The sequence below is a fragment of the Chanos chanos genome, chromosome 7, assembly GCF_902362185.1.
Source record: "Chanos chanos chromosome 7, fChaCha1.1, whole genome shotgun sequence".
In the NCBI taxonomy this organism is placed as follows: Eukaryota; Metazoa; Chordata; class Actinopteri; order Gonorynchiformes; family Chanidae; genus Chanos; species Chanos chanos.
In genome coordinates, this window is record NC_044501.1 from 19,592,162 (window position 1) to 19,614,181 (window position 22,020).

At 39.6% G+C, this 22,020-nt stretch overlaps 1 protein-coding gene across 1 annotated transcript in view; it reads left to right on the plus strand.

Moving 5' to 3' along the window:
- LOC115816093 (receptor tyrosine-protein kinase erbB-4-like) overlaps positions 1-986 on the plus strand; it is a 68,588-nt gene extending 67,602 nt beyond the window's left edge. The window contains exon 26 of the mRNA XM_030779062.1: positions 130-986. Coding sequence (XP_030634922.1) covers positions 130-986 — 857 coding nt within the window. The remainder of the gene's footprint in view (positions 1-129) is intronic.
- The last annotated feature ends 21,034 nt before the right edge of the window (positions 987-22,020 follow it).

A 22,020-nucleotide genomic window follows, 5' to 3' on the forward strand; every position in this document is an offset into this window, starting at 1 on the left:
CATATAATGCTTTTATGATTGAGAGTCCATGGAATTCTTAATAATTAATACACATTGTTTGCTATAATGGTTTAATGGACAACAGTGGCATCTATAAACCCCCTTACTCGTCTGCTCTGCTCTCTTTAGGCAACCTCAAGCCAGTCGAAGACAATCCATTTGTGTCACACTGCAAAAATGGGGATGTTTATGCACTAGACAACCTGGGATACCATTGCACTCCTGATGGAAAACCCAAGGGCGAAGATGAATATATCAATGATCCTCTGTACCTCACTAAGTTTCAGAACACAGGGGACATGAGTAAGGATGGACAGAAGAAAAACAGTGTCTCTTTCTCACAGCAAGTGGCTACAACAAGCAACACCACCGCTGCTCTCACCACCCAAACAGGGAAACTGCATTATGCCAAAACAAATCATGTCCATTTTGCCCTTCCACCAGCTCAGACTACTCAGTTAGGTCCAATGGGTCACAACAGCCACCATGGACATTTGTCCTCATCCATCCATGGTAACCATACTGACAAGTCCATACATCATACCTCATCAGAGCGTCCAGCCCAAATCAGCCATGTTGACTATCAAATCCATTCTGCTCCCTCAAGCCAATCTGTTCACCCAGTCAAGCAAAGTCAAGTTGCTAAGTCCATTGTCATGGGTGAAGGTAGCATCTTTGGTCTCTCAGGCTTTCCCATTCGCCAAGGCAGCATGCTCCAACCAGGTCAAACAGGGACTGTCAAGGTTGACAAACAGTCCAGAAGGACCCTTGACAATCCGGAGTTCTGGCAATACAGTCTTCCGATTAAGTCCACTCAGCAAAACCCTGCGACCTTGCAAGGGTGTCATGCCAACTTGCTGTACAAACAGAGCATGCACATTCGGTCAACCAGCACCAAAAACCCAGAGTACCTGTCAAAGTACTCCCTTCAGCCAGGTGCAGTAGTGCCTCCTCCACCCTACCAGCAACGCAATACTGTTGTGTAGTCTGGCCCCTCCACCCCATTTTCAGTCCTCGTCATGTACAGTACCAGCACCTTACCTGCCCTTTCAGGTCCTCAGTCTCACATGGTAATGACATAGGCGAACCAAGAGCAACCCCTCAACTTACTACCCAGCAAAAGCACCCAAGGGTCTGGAAGCCAGGCCTCAGGGGGGCCTCAGAAGGTACTCCCATGGAAAGTGCCCTCCGATCCTTTACTAACAATAAAAGGTTTGGGGGTCACTAGGGGGAATGAGCATGTATGGAAGAGTGTGTTCAGAAACTGGGAAAAAGGCATCTGAAACATCTTTCCAACACAGCTCAATCTGAGAGTTTTAAGAAGCTTTGCTGGCATAAAAATGCTTTTCAATTTTTGGTCTGCCAGTCTATAAAATGAGTAACTCCCAGTCTTTTATCTGATGGACTTACTTTGTGTCTAAAGGCAAGTGAGCGATTCTTGTTTTTAATGTCAATTTTTTAATAAATATTTGGCAACGTAAAATCAGACAGCATGGGACACAATACCTCAACAATGAGCTAGAATTTGGATTGGTCATAGTATCAGAACTCCAACTAGCAAACATGCTAGCGAGATGCACAGAGCTACTCCAGAGGAACATGAAGACCCGAAGTCTTTGAAGGACTTGGCAAAGACATCTCCTTAGACTGTTTGTGATGATCAAGAATGGGGATATGTGATAAAGAATTAACAAGATTAATTTGTTTAATCATTTCTGTTGTTGAATTGCACTTTTATTTAAGAATTCTAAAAATGTATTTATTTTCATTTTATCATGATAAACTATTTAAATTAGATACATTTTGCTAATAATGTTATTAATTATTATTACTAATGTTATGGTTGTGTTGTTGTTATGCTTTATTCATGTAGATATCTTGTTCCGCCTTAAAACACAATGCACAAGTACATCAAACCAATATACATTTTTTTTTCCCAAACAGATATTTTTAAAAATAAACAAAACCTGAGAATAACACTTTTTTGCATTTCACTATTTGATATATGAAACAATGTTGGTGCTTGAAAAGTTTGATAATTTGATGATATCTGAAAAGTGATAAGAATTCGGAACTGTGCTTATTGGTTAACTGTTGGTTCATTTTGAGTGTCACTTGAGTAACTAGCTGACCTAATTTTTTAGAAAACAAATTCTATGACACAATTCACTAGACAAGATAAAGCTGAAAACCTTTCCTATATTTTGTTAGTTCATGCATCCACCCGTGCTAATAGTGACATGCACTTCAAAAGTGAGGTGTGGAAACCACTTTACAGATTAGTGCAACACTTTGTATAAATCTTTTTGCACTGATTTGACTTTGCATTGGAACTATTTTATAGGATTACAGTTTACTAAGAAAAGAGGAAAGATAACTACTCGCATGTTGGCTCAGCTTGATTTTATGTTTTCCTCATGAATAGGTAAATAGTAGTTGGTTTAAATGCAATTAATCAATTAGGCAATCAGTGAAGAGTTTTACCCTCTGGAGATGCCAATGCCGCTGCAACTTAAAACAGAAATTTCGCCAAACTGCTTTGAAGAAGGATTTTCTGAAAACGCCCAATTTGACTCCTATAAACAAGAGCACGTCTGGGTTGTTTTTACACTGACCGAGGAGCTACAAGCATGCAACAGATCCAGGAGAGCCTTGCCCTGGAGAGCAACAATAAATGCAACTTCTCCTCGGATGAAAGCGGCGAGGACAGTGAGGAAAAATTATCGACTTGATCCCTCTAAGGATGTTTGATATGAGTAAGTTAAATTAAATTTATTTGACTTGTTTTTGTAATGGACAGCGTGAATGATGTAGATTAGTTTATAGGCTAGGTAGTTGAATAGCATGTATGAGCAGGTGTAAATGATTGAAAATATGTTTCATGGCTGCTGTAATGTGTAAATGGCTAATTCTATGTTTTAATTTGTGAATAGTTGAACATATAATGAAAGGGCAACTGCTCACATTTTTCCATTTATTATTTTACAGAAACATGGAGAACATTTCACTTGTAAGGAAAAAAGCATAGTGTCAGCCTAGTCAGCAATCACTGTCATGGAAGACGGAAAGTGATGGCGATGCCGCTACACCATCATTGCGGTTTCTTCCTGCAAGGGACCCTAGTGTGCATCTGAGCACAGGGGACAGCCACACTCCTCTGGACCTCTTCAAGTTGTTCTTTTCAAAGGATGCTGTGGAAACCCACAAAAAGCTGAAAAAGCAACAAGCAATCTTGCTTGTCAGTTTGGTGCTTGCGGAACATACAGAGAGTCCAGGAGGGACTGTCCTCTTCTCTTTGTGAAGTGTATGGACACACGAGAGGTGTCTGTCTGCTGCACCATCCATACAGCCTACACTGGGGATACAGTGCAGAGAAGAGTGAAATCCAGACAGGGTGTCTGGACCACAGAGTCCTTTCCATGCCCCACACCAGTGATGGAGTACAACAAGCTCATGAGACTAGCTGATCCAGTATTGCCACACATGACACAAAACCTTGAAGTGGTACAGGAAACTCTTTCTTCATTTCTTGGACATTGCCACAACCAATGCCTACATTCTCCACAAAGAACTCATGCAACAGCACAGCATGAACCACAAGGGAAAAAAACCCCCAACCAAATAAGATTTATTATTCAGTTCCTCTTATGAACCTGTTGTTCATTGTTAAAACTGACACACATAAGATTTTAACCCACTGTGCTAATTAGAGACATTTTATTCTCCATGTTCTTATGGAGCTTAACCCCTGTCACTGTCTGTCAAAAACAATTCAGTTCCCTCTGGTCTTTCTTACCCACAGAGAAAAATGTAAAGGACAATTCTGTGTGTGTGTGTGTGTGTGTGTGTGTGTGTGTGTGTGTTTGTGTGTGTCTTGTACTTATTGCCATTTGCCTGTGTGTCAGGAAAGGACCAGGAAAGGCGGCAGCATAAACGGGTGAATCGATTGTTTGTTGGCTTTATTGTTGTATTTCTCTGTGCAAATTTTCTCTCCCAACTGTCGTTGTGATGAAATAAACGTACAACGTTTGTGAGTTGTGGACGGATGGCTCTGACATCGAGTCTGTCATATAATAGACTAGGCTACTAATGGGGCAAAACAAATTAATGTTGTTAAAATATAGATGCAAGCAAATATGACTAATTTAATTTTTAAGTCAGTTAGGCTTACTAATGATGATCAGGCAAAAAAAAACAGCCACTATATATAAACACAGTAAGAACATTTCACAGAGAAATAATTATGCGTTTTCAAATTTACCTGGGTTTAACCCACTACAGTGTGCACAACATGCTTTGTTGACTGAGCTTTCTATCTTGGGCTACAATAGAATGTTGGTAACAATAACGTTAAAATATCATCCATACTTCACCATTGCGTAAAGTAAGACCAAGTGTTATCTTCATATCATATCTTTAATTTTATGCTTTGCCCTATGTGCTGGGACCAACCACATCATAGTTGCATAGTCCTTTAATTGATGTAGCAGCACCCCCTGACCTGAAAACAAATGGCATTTGTATTACAAAAGAAAATAAATAGATTATGGATTAGACAATGAGACAAAGAGCATCCAGCAGTCATATGGAATAGGCATAATCAGCTGAGCTCTCACAAAGTGCAGAAACAGAATGAGCAAATCTGCAGGAGACACTTACTGAAAACCAAAGAAAACGTGTATCCTGAAACACATGCAGAGACTGTCAATAACTTACCTCCTCCACCTCTCAGCTGTCAATAAAGAGGAACTGCAAAAAGAACCTGAACAGAAATGTACACATATGTTCTCCGCGACCAAAACGACATCAGCAAAAAATTAACCTAAAAACAGTGACCATTATCTGTAGTTTAGTTTGGACCAAAAAGGGAGGGGCTTCATTTAAACATGAAACAGAAAAAAATGTCTGGACAAGGATTTTTGAAAACATACACACAAGCGCACACACACATACACACACACACACACACACACACACACACAGAGAGAGAGAGAGAGAGAGAGAGAGAGAGAAAGAGAGAGAGAGAGAGAGAGAGAGAGAGAGAGAGAGAGAGAGAGAGAGAGAGCGAGAGAGAGCTGAACTAATAAAGTCGATAGACACACCACTGCTGCCTTCTTACATATTGTTTTCGGGCTATGAAAGGAACAAGTGGCCTAACTGCCACAGTAGCAATGGCATAGGTACTATTTACAACTGGTTGATAAAAAAAACCACAAACCCTTGGCGGAAGACTCCCTATTGTCCTCATCATGGTTGTTAAACTGCTGAACTCCCAGCCAAAAGACACACCCGTTTGTGACGTAAATATTTTGTTGAATATTGAAGCTCACTTGGGAGATTGTGACTTATGTAGCGATTAGATTAGTCTCTCAGAATAGACTACAGTATGTGTTGTTAAATACTAAAACTGCCTTTGAACATTTCATTTGATATACGTCTTTTTATTTTTGCTCAGATTGCCTAGTTTTGCACTGGACTTTCCATTTCTTTCACATTTAGGCATGCTAATGCTGCCTTGAGAAAGATGGTAGTGACTTTAGACCCAGATGATGCTCTGTGTGTGGCTTTTAAAACCACCACAAATAATTGACAAAAAGAAAAAAAAATCAGAAGCACATGTCTAAAGCCAGGGGAGTACAGCAGGCTGTCTCAAAGGCCCTTGGCATTGAAGGGAAAATGACTGCAGTCGATGAAAGTGTTTAATTAAATGTTCCTCACTGCTCCCACCTGCTCTGCATGTGTGTGTGTGTGTGTGTGTGTGTGTGTGTGTATGTGTGTTACCTAACTGGTTGTCTCTCTAAAAGCTGATGAGAACCTTTTGAACACATTCAGTTCTGGCTGTTTCATCCCTCCCTGTGTTAACATTTGACTCCTTTGTATTTATTCTTGAATGTCTTTGATTCCTATGAGTCCACCCTTTTGTCACTTCAAACTCCTACTCCAGAGAGAGGGAAAAAAGTCTCTGCTAGGTTTCTGAACACAGACACAAAGCCAATATAAATGTTTTAATCTATAGGCTCTCTATTTAAGTGGTTGATGATCACCTGGTGGCTTGAGTTCAGGGAGGCTGGGATGTGTATGCTCTCTGCTTCATGGAATTCATCTCAGATGTAAAAACACTCCAAACCTCACCCTCCTTCTCTCTCTCTCTCTCTCTCTCTCTCGGTAAAACAGTGTATTGAGACGAGAAAAAGTAATTTCTTGCTTGTATCTGAGCACCAGGAAAGACAGTCTTGCTAAAGGGAGAGAAAAAAGAAATAAGAATGAAAGAAAAGTAATTTAAGAAGGCCACTTTACTCTGTGTTTGGGTGTGTAGGTGTAGCCCAATAATGATGACTTTCTGACTCTGGCAAACAGCAAATTAAAAGTCACAAAGTCACAAAGTTCTGTTGCCAAAGCAGGGCTAAGTGACCTTATTCATTCAGTTCAGTCAAATCAAGTTTTATATGATAAGGAAAAAATAATTACAACAATAAATTTCTCACTCACTTTCCAACAAATAAACTCTCTTTCATCAACATGTAGCAGCAGAGGGCAGACAAGTTCAAGCAAGATCTAAATGAAATAGAAAATAGCTCAAGCATTTAGTCACTTGCTCAGTTCTTAGGGAACAAAAATTGCAATTTCAGCAATTTATATCGCATCAGTCTTTACACTGCAATCTTTTTGGCTCAAAAACAGCTATTACACCACCTGCTTCAAGATTACAGTCTATGCAAAAAAATAAAAGAAGTGAATGAGCACATTTACAGTGAATGGTGGAGAGGCAGAAAGAGAGAAGAGAAAGATAAAAGCAATGAAGGCACCCCTCAGAGGGAAATCTGGCGTTGGCCTTTGCCAGAGTTCTTCAGGGCTTTACCACTTGTTACTTTAAGGTAATCCATAACCCCGGTGTTCTTTTTCCCCAAGATCCCAGCTAATTATCAGCTCCAAGAGAGATAATCCAATCATAGCAGGACTGTCAGCCAGATATTTCATTCGTTCTAACATGCAACTTGTAAAACAGATATATTGGAGAGGTACCTCAGTGTACCTCCCCAGTGTACCTCTCCACTGGCACAGTGCTATGTTGCAGTGTGCTGGTGCTCTTTCATTTCCTGCATGCAGGTAATCAGTAGAGAACCTGTTTTTTAAAGGTACCATCCATGGTAAAGGTTAGAGTTCTGTGATTTAGCCTTACTAGTCTGTAAATAAAAGGGTCAGGTCACAGTAGAAGACTCCACTATGATTCTACTATGTCTCTCTCACACTTTCGTTCTCTGTGGTCTTACACATAGGGTTGCAGCATGTTGCATTAAAAAAAAAAGAAAAAAAATCCACAGTCATTCTATAAAAGATGTAACTTTTCTGTAATGCATAGGATTGATGATTTTAATGGTACTCTTTGTCTGTGGAAATTTCTTTTATAGAATGAATGGTGGTAACTATAAATAAAACTCAAGTTGTTATGTTTCAGTGACATAGTTGCTACCAGTTTGTCCTTTAACAGCAGTGACCTGTAATAAATGAGCCTGTGTTGGATGGTGGCCGCTCTTACTCTTACACTGAGACAAGGGAGCAAGGGAATTTGAGAGAGAGAGAGAGAGAGAGAGAGAGAGATGAGACAGAGTTGTGTGGAGGTGTGTGTGTGTGTGTGTGTGTGTGTGTGTGTGTGTGTATCAAAATATCTTTTATCAAATCTGTGTATCTTCCTGTAGTGTGTGCATGTGTGTGTGTGTGTGTGTGTGTGTGTGTGTGTGTGTTCATATGTGTTTACTTATCCTTACAGTTCTGCTGGAAATCACATGGAAGAAAAGAGGTGCATATACATGTATGTTTTCTGTGTGATGTTCTGTGACCTTGGGTTCTGTGATCATTTCACAATATGTGTAGTGAGAACAGAATCCTCTCGGTGCTTTATATTCTCAGCAGTGAATGCTGTGCTGCTCCACTCATCCATTCACTGCTCAGTCCATGAGGAGAAAAGTCACAACTGTTGAAGAGAGTACTCATCCTTAAGGACGAAAACACACCAGAACAAAGTGGATGTGGGAGAGACAGATGTTTGAAAAGACTGTGACAGAAGTGTCTTCTCTGCGTTGAATACAATAAAGACATGGTTAAAGCTGATATTTATGACAACGTTTTTAGACAGGAGTGTCTGCTCTAGTGACATAAAACATCATATTAGCGGTACTTAAAATAAAAAAGCTGCATAAAAATAAGTTTAAAAAAGTGTGTAGAATCTGAAGTTCTAAGCCTAAAGCTGCTCGTCAAACCCACAGGACAAAATGAAACACTACTCGAACAAAAACACTACTCAAATTATGGAGCATGTTCACAGAAGAGTTGAGATATATTTAAAAACAAATTTAAAATGTAAAGAACTTCTTGTGTCTTTATTAAATGGAATTGGAGCTGTGTCCCTGTAGTATCTGAACAACAAATGACGGAGGTTAATAGGAAATCTACAGAAAACACTGAGGGAAATGATGAAGTAAGTATCCATGTATCAAAGGAGTGTCAATGGAACCTGTTTTCAAAGTTATAGAGGTCTATAGACCCCTGCAATCAAACACACATACACAAACACACACATGCACACACATGCACACACACATTCACATCCTCCCGTATTCCTTGCTTTGGAACCATAGCTTCTGATGAGACACTTTCCCCCCAGCAAGGTGAAGCTGTGCTTATGCTGGGTCATTTCAGACAGAGAGCAAGTCTCTCTCTCTCTCTCTCTCTCTCTCTGTGCGTGTGTGTGTGTGTGTGTGTGTGTGTGTGTGTGTGTGTGTGTGTGTGTGTGCATGTGTCTATATCTATGTGAGGTGAGTTGACAGGGCAACTGCTTGTGTCCCATGGGTTCAGTGCGAACTATAACAACTTTCACAGGACCAGCCAGACCAATTAATCATCTTGTCTCCAAGGATCTCTCCTCTTTCTCTCTTTCTCTCTTTTATCATTCTTCTCTCTCTCTTTCTCTGTGACAGAGATTGTGAAGCCCTCACGTGATATGTCACTTATCAATGCTGCAGGTAAACTTTTCACTTTTAACTTATGAAATAAATTTATGGACCTGTCATCTGAAAATCATGTTCCCATCAGCTTTAAAGCAATTCCCTTTCTCAAAAAGGAACAAAAAGAATTATCTATCTATCTATCTATCTATCTATCTATATATATATATATATATATATATATATATATAAATCTTTTCTATTTTAAACAAGACCATTTGACAGGGATTAATGGTGGCGTTCAGCAGACTCAGTTGGTAACCACTAGAGTGTTTACAGAGCACAGACATTAAAGAGACATTTTGCACCTAGTGCTAATTTTGAATTATCTTGACTCTTTCTCCAGCCTCTTTATGAAGTGGAGTTTCTGTTGAGCTAATGTGGTATTAGTCAGCTGAATTCTGAAGCTGGTGTTACATTTCATAACAGTCTTCTAACCACATACATGAGGACAATTCTATGTTTGTCAAGGCTAATTGAGACCACTTGTGCTGTCAGAGATCCCTTTCGTTTAGTGACGAAACACCATGTCTCTTTCATTTATCCTACCTTGTAATCCCTGGAAAAAATAATGACAGACACTTGTATTTGGGAATCAGAGCTTTACCAGGATATATCCTGTGAATTTTGCAGTGTTCTGCCATTTGCTTCTACAGAGACTATTCTATACTGTCCAGTTTCATTACCATTTGGGGTAGTCGAGTAGAGAGAGAGGTTTCATTTGTGATGACGCCCTTACTGAGAGATCTTGTCTGTCTTTAGACCTGGAGACTTAATTTGTCTTTTTTTTTGTTCAGTATTGATTTAAAAATATATGTATACACACAAGCATAGTATTGATCGTGATATAATATAATATCTATCTATCTATCTATCTATCTATCTATCTATCTATCTATCTATCTATCTATCTATCTATCTATCTATCTATCTATCCATCTATCTATCTATCTATGTCTATATCATGATCAATAGTTCACTAGTAATCAATTGGTTATGCTTCTGTCAGTCAGAACAAGAAGGGTTTGAGCCATCTAATGAATGTGTGTGTGTGTGTGTGTGTGTGTGTGTGTCTGTGTGTTCCTCCGATGTTTTATACAGTGGTAGGCAAAGTTATTGGGAAAAAAAAACAAACTACTGGAAGTACATAGATAGTGTTTGCAAAGGCAGCTACACAGGTGAGTCATATCTATTTGAATAGTAATTACTAAACTGAGTCAGATGCACTTTGAGAAGTCAGCAACGTGAGATATCTCGCTGAGAGTTCATGAGAGGCTAAAGAGTCAAAGCTTGAACTGCAGGTGCACGAGTCACAAAAAATGATTCAGTATTGTAAGGAGAACTGTCTTTAATATGATTATAACATGTGCCAAATCCAAATCAGGAAAAAAAATCAGCATCAAAAAGGATGAGGAAGTATCACCAGGGATACAGAAAACATGACACATGGGCATATAACAGAATAGATGCTGAAAACCGGAAAGAAAAAGAAAAAGAAAAAGAAAAAGAATTGCTCTGGTATTACCACATGTCACAACTCTGGTATTTATGTTTGGGCAGCCATTTGGAAACAAGCTCATAACCAAAGCAAATGGTTAAAATGACACAGAACTTTATCAAATCAGCATGAAATCTGGATCAGAGGGATACACAAATGAACAATTATATGGTTCATTGAGCTTTTGTCCAGTATCTGGAGACATGTTTAGTGAAAACCAAACAACCAAAACCACAGGATCAGTTACTGACTGTTGAACATGATAGCAGATCTATTCTGGTATGGACAGTAAGAGAACAGCCACTGAATATGGCGCCCATAATATAAACTGTTTATATTTTTTTCCCATATTTTGTGACAGTAGGACCCTCATACACGTGGCCCAATGGATTGAGAACACGACGAGAATTGAGTGACACTTTGTGCCAAAGCCAACATGTCCTAAGGGAGTTGCCTCAATTCAGCAAGAGCACAACAATGGCATTCCTCTTAGCTGATACAAACTGCCTTCTATGACACTGCCCAACAGCTCTTGGGGGGTCAAAACATTTATATATCCTATGCTATATAGCCCTGGAGAAAAAGTTTGTCATTGTATAATTTGCACTCTGATCTGCTGTATCTGGCATCTTAATTGACCTGGTTTATAACAATGACTGTTCCTACTCTTCTCTTCTCTTCTCTTCTCTTCTCTTCTCTTCTCTTCTCTTCTCTTCTCTTCTCTTCTCTTCTCTTCTCTTCTCTTCTCTTCTCTTCTCTTCTCTTCTCTGGCTTGACTCTGTAGTTTCTGGAGCTTCGTTGTTGCTTCCACTTTCTCCCTGTTAGAGAGGAACAGATAGAATCATCAGGCAAATAACACATAATGACTATTATGAGGTTTTATTTAGGAATTACAGGAGACGTTAGTGTTTCTTTCACAGTCTTTATGGGGCCTGTTTGTCAGATTCATTGGTCTTGGAGGATATAATGAATTATGATATGATTTATACATAATTGCTTTCTATAAATCATATCATAATTCATTATCAAACACCCCCCTCCCCCCCCAAAAAAATCAAACTTCAATATGTTTAGAATGGATTGGAGTGGATCCCTGGGCTCCATAGGCACAAGTTGTGTGTGTGTGTGTGTGTGTGTGTGTGTGTGTGTGTGTGTGTGTGTGTGTGTGTGTGTGTGTGTGTGTTTATGTGCGCATGAGGAGGAGAATGTATTTTTGTAATATAGTGGCAGCTACTACATTTATGAGTGTAACAATTGGAGTTGCTTCTACACATCTGTTTCTGACAGAGATGCAGCAGAAAATGACTCAGGTTTCTGCATAAAGTTTACAAGCCAGAAGTCTCAGGCAAAGCCATGGTCTATGTCTAGTTTTCTAGTTATAGGGGTACAAACTGCATGAAATGCCAGTTGAAAATTTCACAGTGCTTCACTAATTTCCACACTTACTGGACAATCAAGTGGTGCTTCTTAAAGAGCAGCTCCACATTAAAGCAAAATATCAAAAAAGTTGCATAATTCAGTGTCCAAGCTGTTATTGCTTGCACTCTCTTGGTAATAAGCAATTACTTTATGCTGAAGGAACTGATAAACACAATTTTATTTGAATCTCATTCAAGTTTTTAAATTTCAGATTTTAAATTTCAAATTACACTATGGCACTTTTATAATTTTTCTGACTGTTTAGTCAATGCAGTGCACATCCTAAAAAAATATAAACATCAGTTATGTTTATGCTTTTACAAATCTCATAGTGAAATATGGATTCTATGCTGCAATAGTCCTCTTTCTAGCTCACATCTCACTGGATTCTCTCCCTCTTCACATTCCAGTCTCTGTCTGTCATCTGTCTTTATTTAACAGAAAGAATGAGGAGAGCTTTGACCAATTAGACAGTGTGTCAGATGCAAATGAATTCTCCCATGGAGTAGGGAAGTGTCCTGTTCTGTCTCCATAATGATGCTGATGTCGATACTGATCTTTCCTTTCTAATTCCTCACAGTGAGGATCAGTTGAGTTTCAGATCGAACATAAGGCCAATTGGACAGGCCAGAGACTGCAGTCTGGCCATGAAGAGCCAAATGAACTCTTCATGAACTCTTCACCAAGTTGCCGATTAAGTTTACAGTGTACCACAGTGTTCAACTCTCTGACTGGTGGAGATGACTGGTGGAGTCAACATTGCACAGTACTGTCAGTCTAACTGCCTGTGTTTTTTGTCTAAACTTGTCGAGTGACAGGAGTTTATAACACCTGTTTGTCTGTAATGTTTCTGTCAGTATAATATTCACATTTTATATCTGGAGAGATTTCACAGGCTCTTTCTGTTAATTGTGTAGGTGATTGACACAATCACAGGACACAGTTGTGTGTGGCCTTATACAACAAGGATTTCATTTCACCACGACACGGTGACACAGTGTGTTTTCACACCCTGTGGTGAACAGTTTTCTGTTTGAATATTTTAGGAGAAGAGAGGGATGTGCTAGAGCTCAGATTTTGTTTCTCTCTTTCACTTTTTCTTCCTTGTGGAAGAGGCACTTTTTTCTTCTCTTTCCACAATCTTTGTTTCATCTTTTCATTTTCTCACATTTGCTCTGTATTATGAAACGTAACAATCGTGAGGGCTGTCATCTCTTGGTGTATGTTTGGCAAAAATCATATCAGATGACCGTGAAAGCCGTGTTCCAGGTTTATTGCCTCCAGGTTTTGGCGATTTATGACCATATGGCCAAAAAGCTTAGAAAGATCCTCTTTGTGTGTGTGTGTGTGTGTGTGTGTGTGTGTGTGTGTGAATGCATGCGTGCATAAGCCCATGTATGTGCATTTGTGTGTGTGTGTGCGCGTGTGCACGTGTATAAATGTTGGTCAGTGACTTGTAACGTGCAGACTGGATATGAGCAATTATAAAGTGTCATAAACCTTTCTAATAACTTATAATGAGTCATTTAAAAGTTAGCAGATCATCAGCGTGTTAAACTAGTGTTGTTTTCACTTCAGTGCATCACAAAACCTTTCAGACAAAGTTTAGAAGCATTTATATCCCCAGACAGACACTGAAAAGACTTCAAAGGAAAACAGGAGAAAGCCAGAATCAAGCATTTCAGTCTTTTTTTTTTCACCCTCTCTCATGTTAACAGAAAGCCTTTTGTATTTTCAGTAGAACGGAGAGCAAAGGTCTGTGAGGACTGATGGGAGCCCAGCCTGTTATCAGTGCACACTGACAGAAACCATTTGATTGGACGCTTTATTTAGGGACCATTCTAGAATTTTCTTTGTGTAGACTACGACTGTTAAAAATAAAATTGAACTGAATGATGGCTTTTGATTTTGTTTTGTCCCACACTGGCCTCCTGACTGACATATCCTGTTATTTTCCTGGTAACTCCATTGTCTGTTCAGCATTTACTGCCACTTAAAAGAAATTCTTCCAACATTATTTTAGTAATCAAGACATAAATTTAACATTAGGTGACTCAAGAAAACTAAATTTAGCCTGTGAAATAACTAAGCCACCAAGCAAAGTGTGATTGTTGAAATTCCAGCATGAACCCAGATAACAAAATGCAATGTTCATATTATGATTACAATATTTTGTACTCACACAGTGGATAAAAAATACAGTCACCAGACGTAAAACACACACACACACACACACACTAACACACAAAATCATTATTAATAAACATAAAGCATGCAGCAGGTGAGCATTGGTTGTATCAGTTTGAGTTTGGCCACCTGCTGGAATGCTTTGTGAGGTGACATTAAAGCTGGTATTAGCCCCTGGGGTCTCTCATTAGACAGAGGCATGCATGCCATAACAAAAGCCCACTCCTTTCCTGACATTTTAAAACTCCTTGGTAACTGTGCTTGTGTTTATGAAAACAACCGCAGCAACTTAGCTGAGGCTCTGGGGGTGTAAAGCGTTCTCAGAATTTAAGGGAAACACTCTCAGATTCACCTATTTTGTGGTGGTTATTTTTGGTATTTTGACATTTTATTGTTTAGGTGTTTCAGCATTAGCACACTGTGGCTAATTCACACATTGTTATGTGAATATGTGACTCCATTAGCCAGTGGCGCTTGTACACAGTAATGTAACCCACTGAACAGGTTCACTGCTGATATATTTAAGAATAAGCGTTGCATCCACCAGACAGAGACATCATTGTCCAGAAATCTTCCAGCTTTGCCATATTTTAGTGTTTTAGCCCACAGATTGGCAGCCTTGCCAACAGTTCTCCCTCTCCCTCTCTGGTGACTATGAATTACCACAGATACATGCACGCACACACACACAGGTCCAGAAGAAAGCTGTGTCTGGGTTTTAACCAGTAAAAGGTTAGTGGTAAAACAACAGGTCATGAACTTCTGTCTGCCGACATTTTGCAAGGACCCTGCCGTCTGGACAAATGGACTGAGAGTATCCAATGACAAACTTTTATTTGATTTATTTATTTTTTCTTGGGCCATCATAAACACTTGTGGACAAGATGTCTGCCCGCTCTTTTGTAACTGCATGTCATTTCATTTTCAAGAAAAAGGAAAACAAAACAAAACAAACAAACAAACAAACAAACAAACAAACAAAAACCCCATCTTATTTATTGTTTCGTTCTGTGGCTAAATTTGTGCAAACTGTTTTTTTATGTCTTTTCAAATTACATCATGTGAACCACATTCCTTCTGTTCTCTAAATCAGAATTTATTCTTACATTTCACTGTTTTAGTTTATCTCTCAACCTGTAATGAAATGCTCACGAGTGATTTGTCTAGGCTATATGTCAAAAGTGGGCGTCTTTTTCCTTATATGAGTTCAGACCCCTTGATTGACAGGTCAGAGTCCACTCTTATGAAGTGAGAAGATGAAAGTCTTTGTCAGGTCTGATACAGTAAAGATGGGCCAAGCCCACAAAGCCAACAGAGAGTCCATCAGCCTGGATCTGTTGTCTGTTCGTGGGAAAGAGGGGACAGTTGGCGGAGCAGAGAGAGGGAGTGAATGCATGTCTGTCTGCACTCTTGGTGATAATTATCCCTGTTGTGGACCACAGACAATGCAGCATCATGAATAGACGCCCCCAAAGGAAAGTTAACTTTTCTGCCACCCCTGACTCTGATAAACCAGAGACACCTCTTATGTGAAAAGATATGCTGCTAGACAAAGGGACTGGCGCTCTGTTCATCACAGTGCATTGAGGAAAGATAACAAAAGGCTATTTGCCATATTTGATAGTGAGCTGTAAAATGCACTGTGTAATTAAGATGTCATGTTCAACGTTGTAATCTCTTAATCTCCAGAGTACAAATTACAGTGAAATCAGGTCTCAAAATGAAGAGCAATGCTAGATGACATGCTTAGACCTGGACTGGGACTGGGATGAAACTAACCCTTAAAGACCTTCTGAACACTCACAAAATGGGATAAACCAGTTTTTGCTAGTGTGTTTTCATGTATATTATATCTTTATTGTTTGCAATTGCCAACTGGGTCGGCACCTATTGCACACCTGTCTGGCCATGAAGGGGTCTACTCTCGCTATTGTTCTTCTCAAGATTTCTTTCCTTTTTCCCTGTAACACCTGGGTTATTTTGATCGAGTTCTTTCTTGCCTTCTACGAGGATTAAGTCAGGGAGTGCCATCTTGCTTTGTTTGCTTTGTTTATTGTAAATCTGTGAGTACGTAAAGGCCTCTGAGACTGTCAACAGTGATATTGGGCTTTAAATAAACTAGAACCTAAACTTTGTCAGAGAACTTGCTTATTATTGGAATTCTTTTTCAGCTGACAGCTATGGTTTGGACAAGTAAAAATATGCAACTATAGTTTGGCCGTGAACTTTTTTTTTGGTATTAATTTTTTTTTTCCAGAAAGTGATTTTTTTATTTACATAATTAATTTCATAATTAATTAATTCTGAATTCTTCATCAATACCACATATTAACCCAAATCTACTGCTCTATTAAGAGAAGACTATTTTTCCATTTCTCTGCAGTTAATAACTTGTCTTCTATTAGTCCACCCCTCTTTGCATTTTGCGCTTAATGTCATGCCTTTGAGTTTAGTGATGTGGTATACACGAGTAAGGGAAAATGTATTTTCTTCACACACACACACACACACACACACACACACACACACACACACACACACACACACAGCTACATTGTATTGGTTTTGCAGGGACATGTTTGCTGTGTCACAGTGTCATTAGAACAAGAGGGTTTGATCTGAAGACTGATGTACTCATCTATTTTTATATATTTCTCCTCTTTCCTCAGATGACAAAAAGAACTTGCGCAGTGAATTCTCAAGCACTGTCCAAATAAATGGAGAAAAGTATGTCTGGCCACAGAATATGGGCAGAAAGTTTCACTCCTCACTTTTACACAGCAATGCCACCCCCCCTCCCCCTCCCTCTCTCATTATTAAGATGCTGTCATGTAGACTTGTCCATCATCCTGCCCTCTCTTTCTTTTCTCTTCTCTCTGGGTCTCTCAGTAGTGGCTGGGACAGATTAAGTGACCTGTGTGCTTTTCATACGGTCACAACACGGCCAGGGGGGAGGACCTTTTACGCTCATTCTTTCTTCATCCGGAGAAGGTGAGAGTGGGAAAACACAGATCATTGAAACTGTCACGTAGCTGAGCTAAAGGAGGTATCAAGGAGTCAAGTTTTCTCTTTTTGTTTCTCTTTTCTCTCTCTTGTTTTTGGTTGATTTATTCCATTAGTTTGAAAATCTGACTGGTACTGCTATCATAACACAAACCATTTTAAGATGCAGCATAAGAGCAATTCCGATGGTTTGTATGATGTTCATAATCAGTTGTGAAACAACATATGTGTTATTATGCGTTTATTATGAGACTTGTGGCTTCATTAGACAAAGCACCTGAATGATTTAGTCCTAACGATCACACAGTTAGTGCCGCTTCTAAAAATTCCTGCTAGTGCTGCAGCAATCCAAGAGACACTTTGGGCCAAACATAAAACTTTTACTATGAAGGTACTGATGGCTAATGAATGGAACAGAACTCCTGGACCTCCAGTTCATAGGAGCCAGCAGGTCGTCCCAGGTATCTCCACTGGTGAGTGTGTGCTCAGAGTGCCCCAACAGAGTGACGCTCCGTCTGAGGGCACAAAGAGGTAATGAAGAGATACTGAGTCATAATGGGCTCTTTCTCTTTGTCACTTGCTCCTTCTCTCATGTCACAGAGAGAGCTTAAATTTGGCTCTGTACCGGAAAGACAAGCAGCCAAAACTCAGTTATACTGTCAAAAGGTTACGGGGGACCATTGGTTAGACAACCACTGTCTCTCTTCAGAAATCTGAAAGTAATGCAAACTTTTAGAGTGTCAATAAGGAAAGCTTTGATTTTAATGTGCTGATTTTGATATTTGGAATTTTCTGGAAGGTTCTAGAAGTTTTCTTTTGTTGCTGTTGTGATGTGAGGGCTGTGTACACTTTATTATGAACACCAACATCAACGAAAGTCTGCAATTTGTCCTGTGCACACAGTGTGTAAACTGGACATTTTGCTGCTCTTAGTGAATAACTGATGAAAGAGAAAGAAGAAACGAGAGAGAGACATGAGGATGAAGAGAGGGGTGGTAGAGGAGAAGAGGGAAGGTGGTGGAGAATTAAAAGAAAAAGCAAAAAACCCCACTGTAGAACTGTAAAACTCAGCTGACTGGAGCTCTGAAAAAGCTACAGTTAACAAATGCTCACTTCAAGCACTCTCAGGTTTGTGTATGTGTGTGTGTGTGTGTGTGTGGGATTGTGTAGGAGTGTGTGTATGAGTATGTGACATGAGGCCAAGGTACTTTCAGGCTTCTCAAATAACTGAACTGCCTCTCACTTGAGTGGGAGCGGTGCTGATTCCTCTTTTCTTTTGTACTCCTTTTTCCCCCAGCCTCCTGGGAGAAGACATCTGTGGATCTCTGTTATCTTGGCCCACATCACCAGCTGACCAGCCCAATGGACTTGTCTATTCTCAGCTTAAAAAAAAAAAGAAGCAAAAACCAAAAAAAATGCCTTTAGCTGAAATTTGTGGTATTTTGACAACCTCTCTATAGTAGTTTGGTACTTTCTTCACAAAGATGATTGATCAATAGCAGAGTCCAGGCCTCTTTTAAGCTATTGTCTCATCCAATAGTAGTTTTTCTGTTCCATCCAGGAACACCTGCATGAGTTTTTTGGGGTAAGACATTGCGGTTGACAACCCCACAAAGGCTTTCAGTCTACAGACAAATCAATCAATGACTTGCGTGGGAGAATGCACAGGTGCATACCCCGGAATAAATTCATGGCCTTTTTTGTTTTCTTTTATGTGAAAGGTATGTGTGTACGGGCATGTTATCAAGTAGATCAGCACGACTAGACCAAGATTAGGTAAAGTCTTTGAGTAGATTGACTTGAGATGATCTAAAATTGTATTTGTTGTCGGCCTCTGGTGTTATGTTGTTCTGGAAAAAATTCATTTCGCCGTGGCATGAAGGCTTTGTCCCATTTATCAGCTTCAGTTCTCACCCAAAATTCCAATCCACCGACTCTAAACAAGAATTGTGTTTTGGCTGACCTTTAAGTGACCAATTTTCTTTTTTAATCAGGTTTTATGTACTGTAAATGCAAGGTTGTAGCAGGATAAAAGTCATGGTCTTTTTTATGACCCTTGAGTTGTTTAAGGGAAAGATCAGGAGCTTTGCTTCTGGGGACTTCCTTAAAACATTGACCACACGCAGTGGTAAGGAAACACAAACACTGGGAGGTCATTTAAAGGTCACATTCCCTTATAACGATCCATTACAACTGCAATTAATGTGAAGATCAATCGATCTGTTTTGCTTCTTGTCCTCCTTTCTGCTGTAATACAGCATACATGGTCATTTTGTAAATGACAAGTAGCTGACCGAACCAGATGACTGAACCGGCTGACTCTGCAACCATCAAAACTTAAGGAAATAAAATACATACATATAAATATTGGCACTTTGTCATCTGTGCCGCTCACAGCCTTTGGGCCGGGGGGGGGGGGGGGGGCTCTGTTTATACCAGGTGTGACTGAGGTTCTGTGTCACTTCCATCGCCTTCACAGATGACTATTGACTGATAGACAGTGCTGTGTAATGAGCTACTTAAGCCCTATTGAAGAGAGGCCAAACCTGGATGGATGTGTCCCCTGGGCCTGAGGGACTAGAAATATGACTCTTCAGCAAATCACTTCTCACATTAATTTATTTACACACTGAGCGTCTGCCAGACTCTACAGCCCCAGCAGTAAATTCTTTCCAAATTCTAAAGATGGCCATTGGACCAGAACCATCTTGTAACTCGCAGCCTATTTATCAAAAGAATGTGTACCTCATTGAGGGACGAAATTACAGCAATGTTTACATAAATTAATTATTTTCCCTGATAATGTTTCCTATATACACCCCAAATACCAGGTGTTTGCTAGGAAAATACATGGTAAGAATAGTGAGGGACTGGGTGATAAGCATGAGTATATTATAGTTTCATTGTTTGGGGACAAATCTGCTATGACCAAATAATTGTCTTATATTCCTCATCGAACCATAATGCAGTAAATGCGTGGTTAATTAGTTAATGCAAGCTCCTTTGAAGAATGTACCTGTATGGGTCAGTGAAATGACGCTCTCTCTCTCTCTCTCTCTCTCTCTCTCTCTCTCGTGTCTTTTCATGTTTCTTCCATTGCATTCACCGTAACACTAATGCTGTGAAGTATGGGTCTTCTTTCCCTAGCAAGATAGTAAAATAATCAATTTCATGAGTTTCTATAGAAAAGCATCTCCATTTATGACCTGAAGCAAAGTGATCTTCTGAAATCTTGTCACTTTCCTTTCATCAGCCTACAGAATCCAAGCATTCTCACCAGTATTATGCAATTTGTGTTGGAACCATTTCCACACGGAAAAAAGTAAAATTTGCTAAATTTGAAAGTCGATCCCTATGTTTAGTTGTGTGCTTCCATCAAATTTAAGCAGTAATCTCTAGGAAAGCAGATTTCTTTCATAGTAATGACTCATACTGTAAAGAGTTAAAATACTGACTGATAGGGAGAAACTGTCCACAGGAGTCTGTTATCAGGCAAGTAGTTGTATATATTTTGTAACTTACACTTTAGCACTTTCTGCTTTAGTCCAGTAAGATGTTCAACAAGTATATGCAAAAGAGAAACACAAGAAATGGAAAAGCATGGAACTTGCTTATACAGCAACTACTTAATCGTACATATATTCTATATCTGTTGATTTTGAATTAATGAAGTGCTAGAGCACAACTTCTGCATTTATATCTCCAGCAGTTTACACCACTGTGACCTGGTACACAGCACTGGAGCGGAGAAGGGCCTGGTTAAGATACAGCTCCATTATGTCTGAAGAAGGAAGGTGTTTTGTCACATGTAATATGGTCTAGTGTTGTTTGGTTTGCCATGTGGTCTGATGCTGCTTGGCCTGCTAACATTAGGCACAATTCTATGTGGTTTGGTTGCTGAGAACAGCAGTGACATCTGAAGATCCTCTGTATTTGGATACATGACATATTACTCCATATGGTTTACAGCTCAGCATACAGCCTTCACCTAGTCCACAGTTTCATTGCTGTTATTGCCAGTTAGGCTCTCTCTACAGGTGCAGTCAGTAATATTTTTTTACAGTTCAGAGCCTTGACCAGAACTAATGTGGGTGACCCCTGTGCTGAACCTAAACTAATATAAAAGCTTCATTCTATTCCATTGTATTTCGGGAGTTCCAGCAGAACTTCGTGAACTAATGAGACGCACTTTCCATTCAACAGAATATTTTTGTCTCGTTTTCAACTAATTTAGCCCCCCCCCCCCCCCCCCCCCCCCTACAATCAATCATATTCCAAAGCAAGAGCGGTGGGTGGTGGGGTGGGGGATGGGAGTTGCGGGGGGGATGACAAAAAATATCTTTTTGCTATTCTTTTGCGGCTTCTTTTTGCCTGATTGCAAATTATATATGAATGAGGTCTCTAATCAAAGAGGTTTGTATGAAATCCTTTAGAGAGTCTTGCCTGAGGGAATAGCACACGCCAGTGGAGCTATTGCTTTTGCACCCCAGCACTGCTCTGATGATGAGAAAAGGGTCTCAACCTTTACATGGTTCATACTTGTGAATTCAGAGAAGAAATTTGAGAATATATGGGTAGAATGGAGTTCATCTTGCTCTTCAGTTTGGATTCCAGCAATAACACCAATAACACTAGGAAGTGACCTCCTAATCCTGTCCAATATACTTCAGTGTGGTGGAAGACCTGTCAAAAACATGTGAAAATCCCATTCTGGAAACAGTCCTCCTTCAGCCATGAATAAATAATTGACCCTCTTTTTTCATACATAAAGTCATACATATTTCTGAGAGAAATGACTGATGCAGATGAATGATTTATAATATTTTACGTGTCACAACTTCCATGGAAACAGAGAAACAGCATTTTTGATGCCATTAGAGAGGAAACAAGTTTCAGCCGAGTTACCAGCTC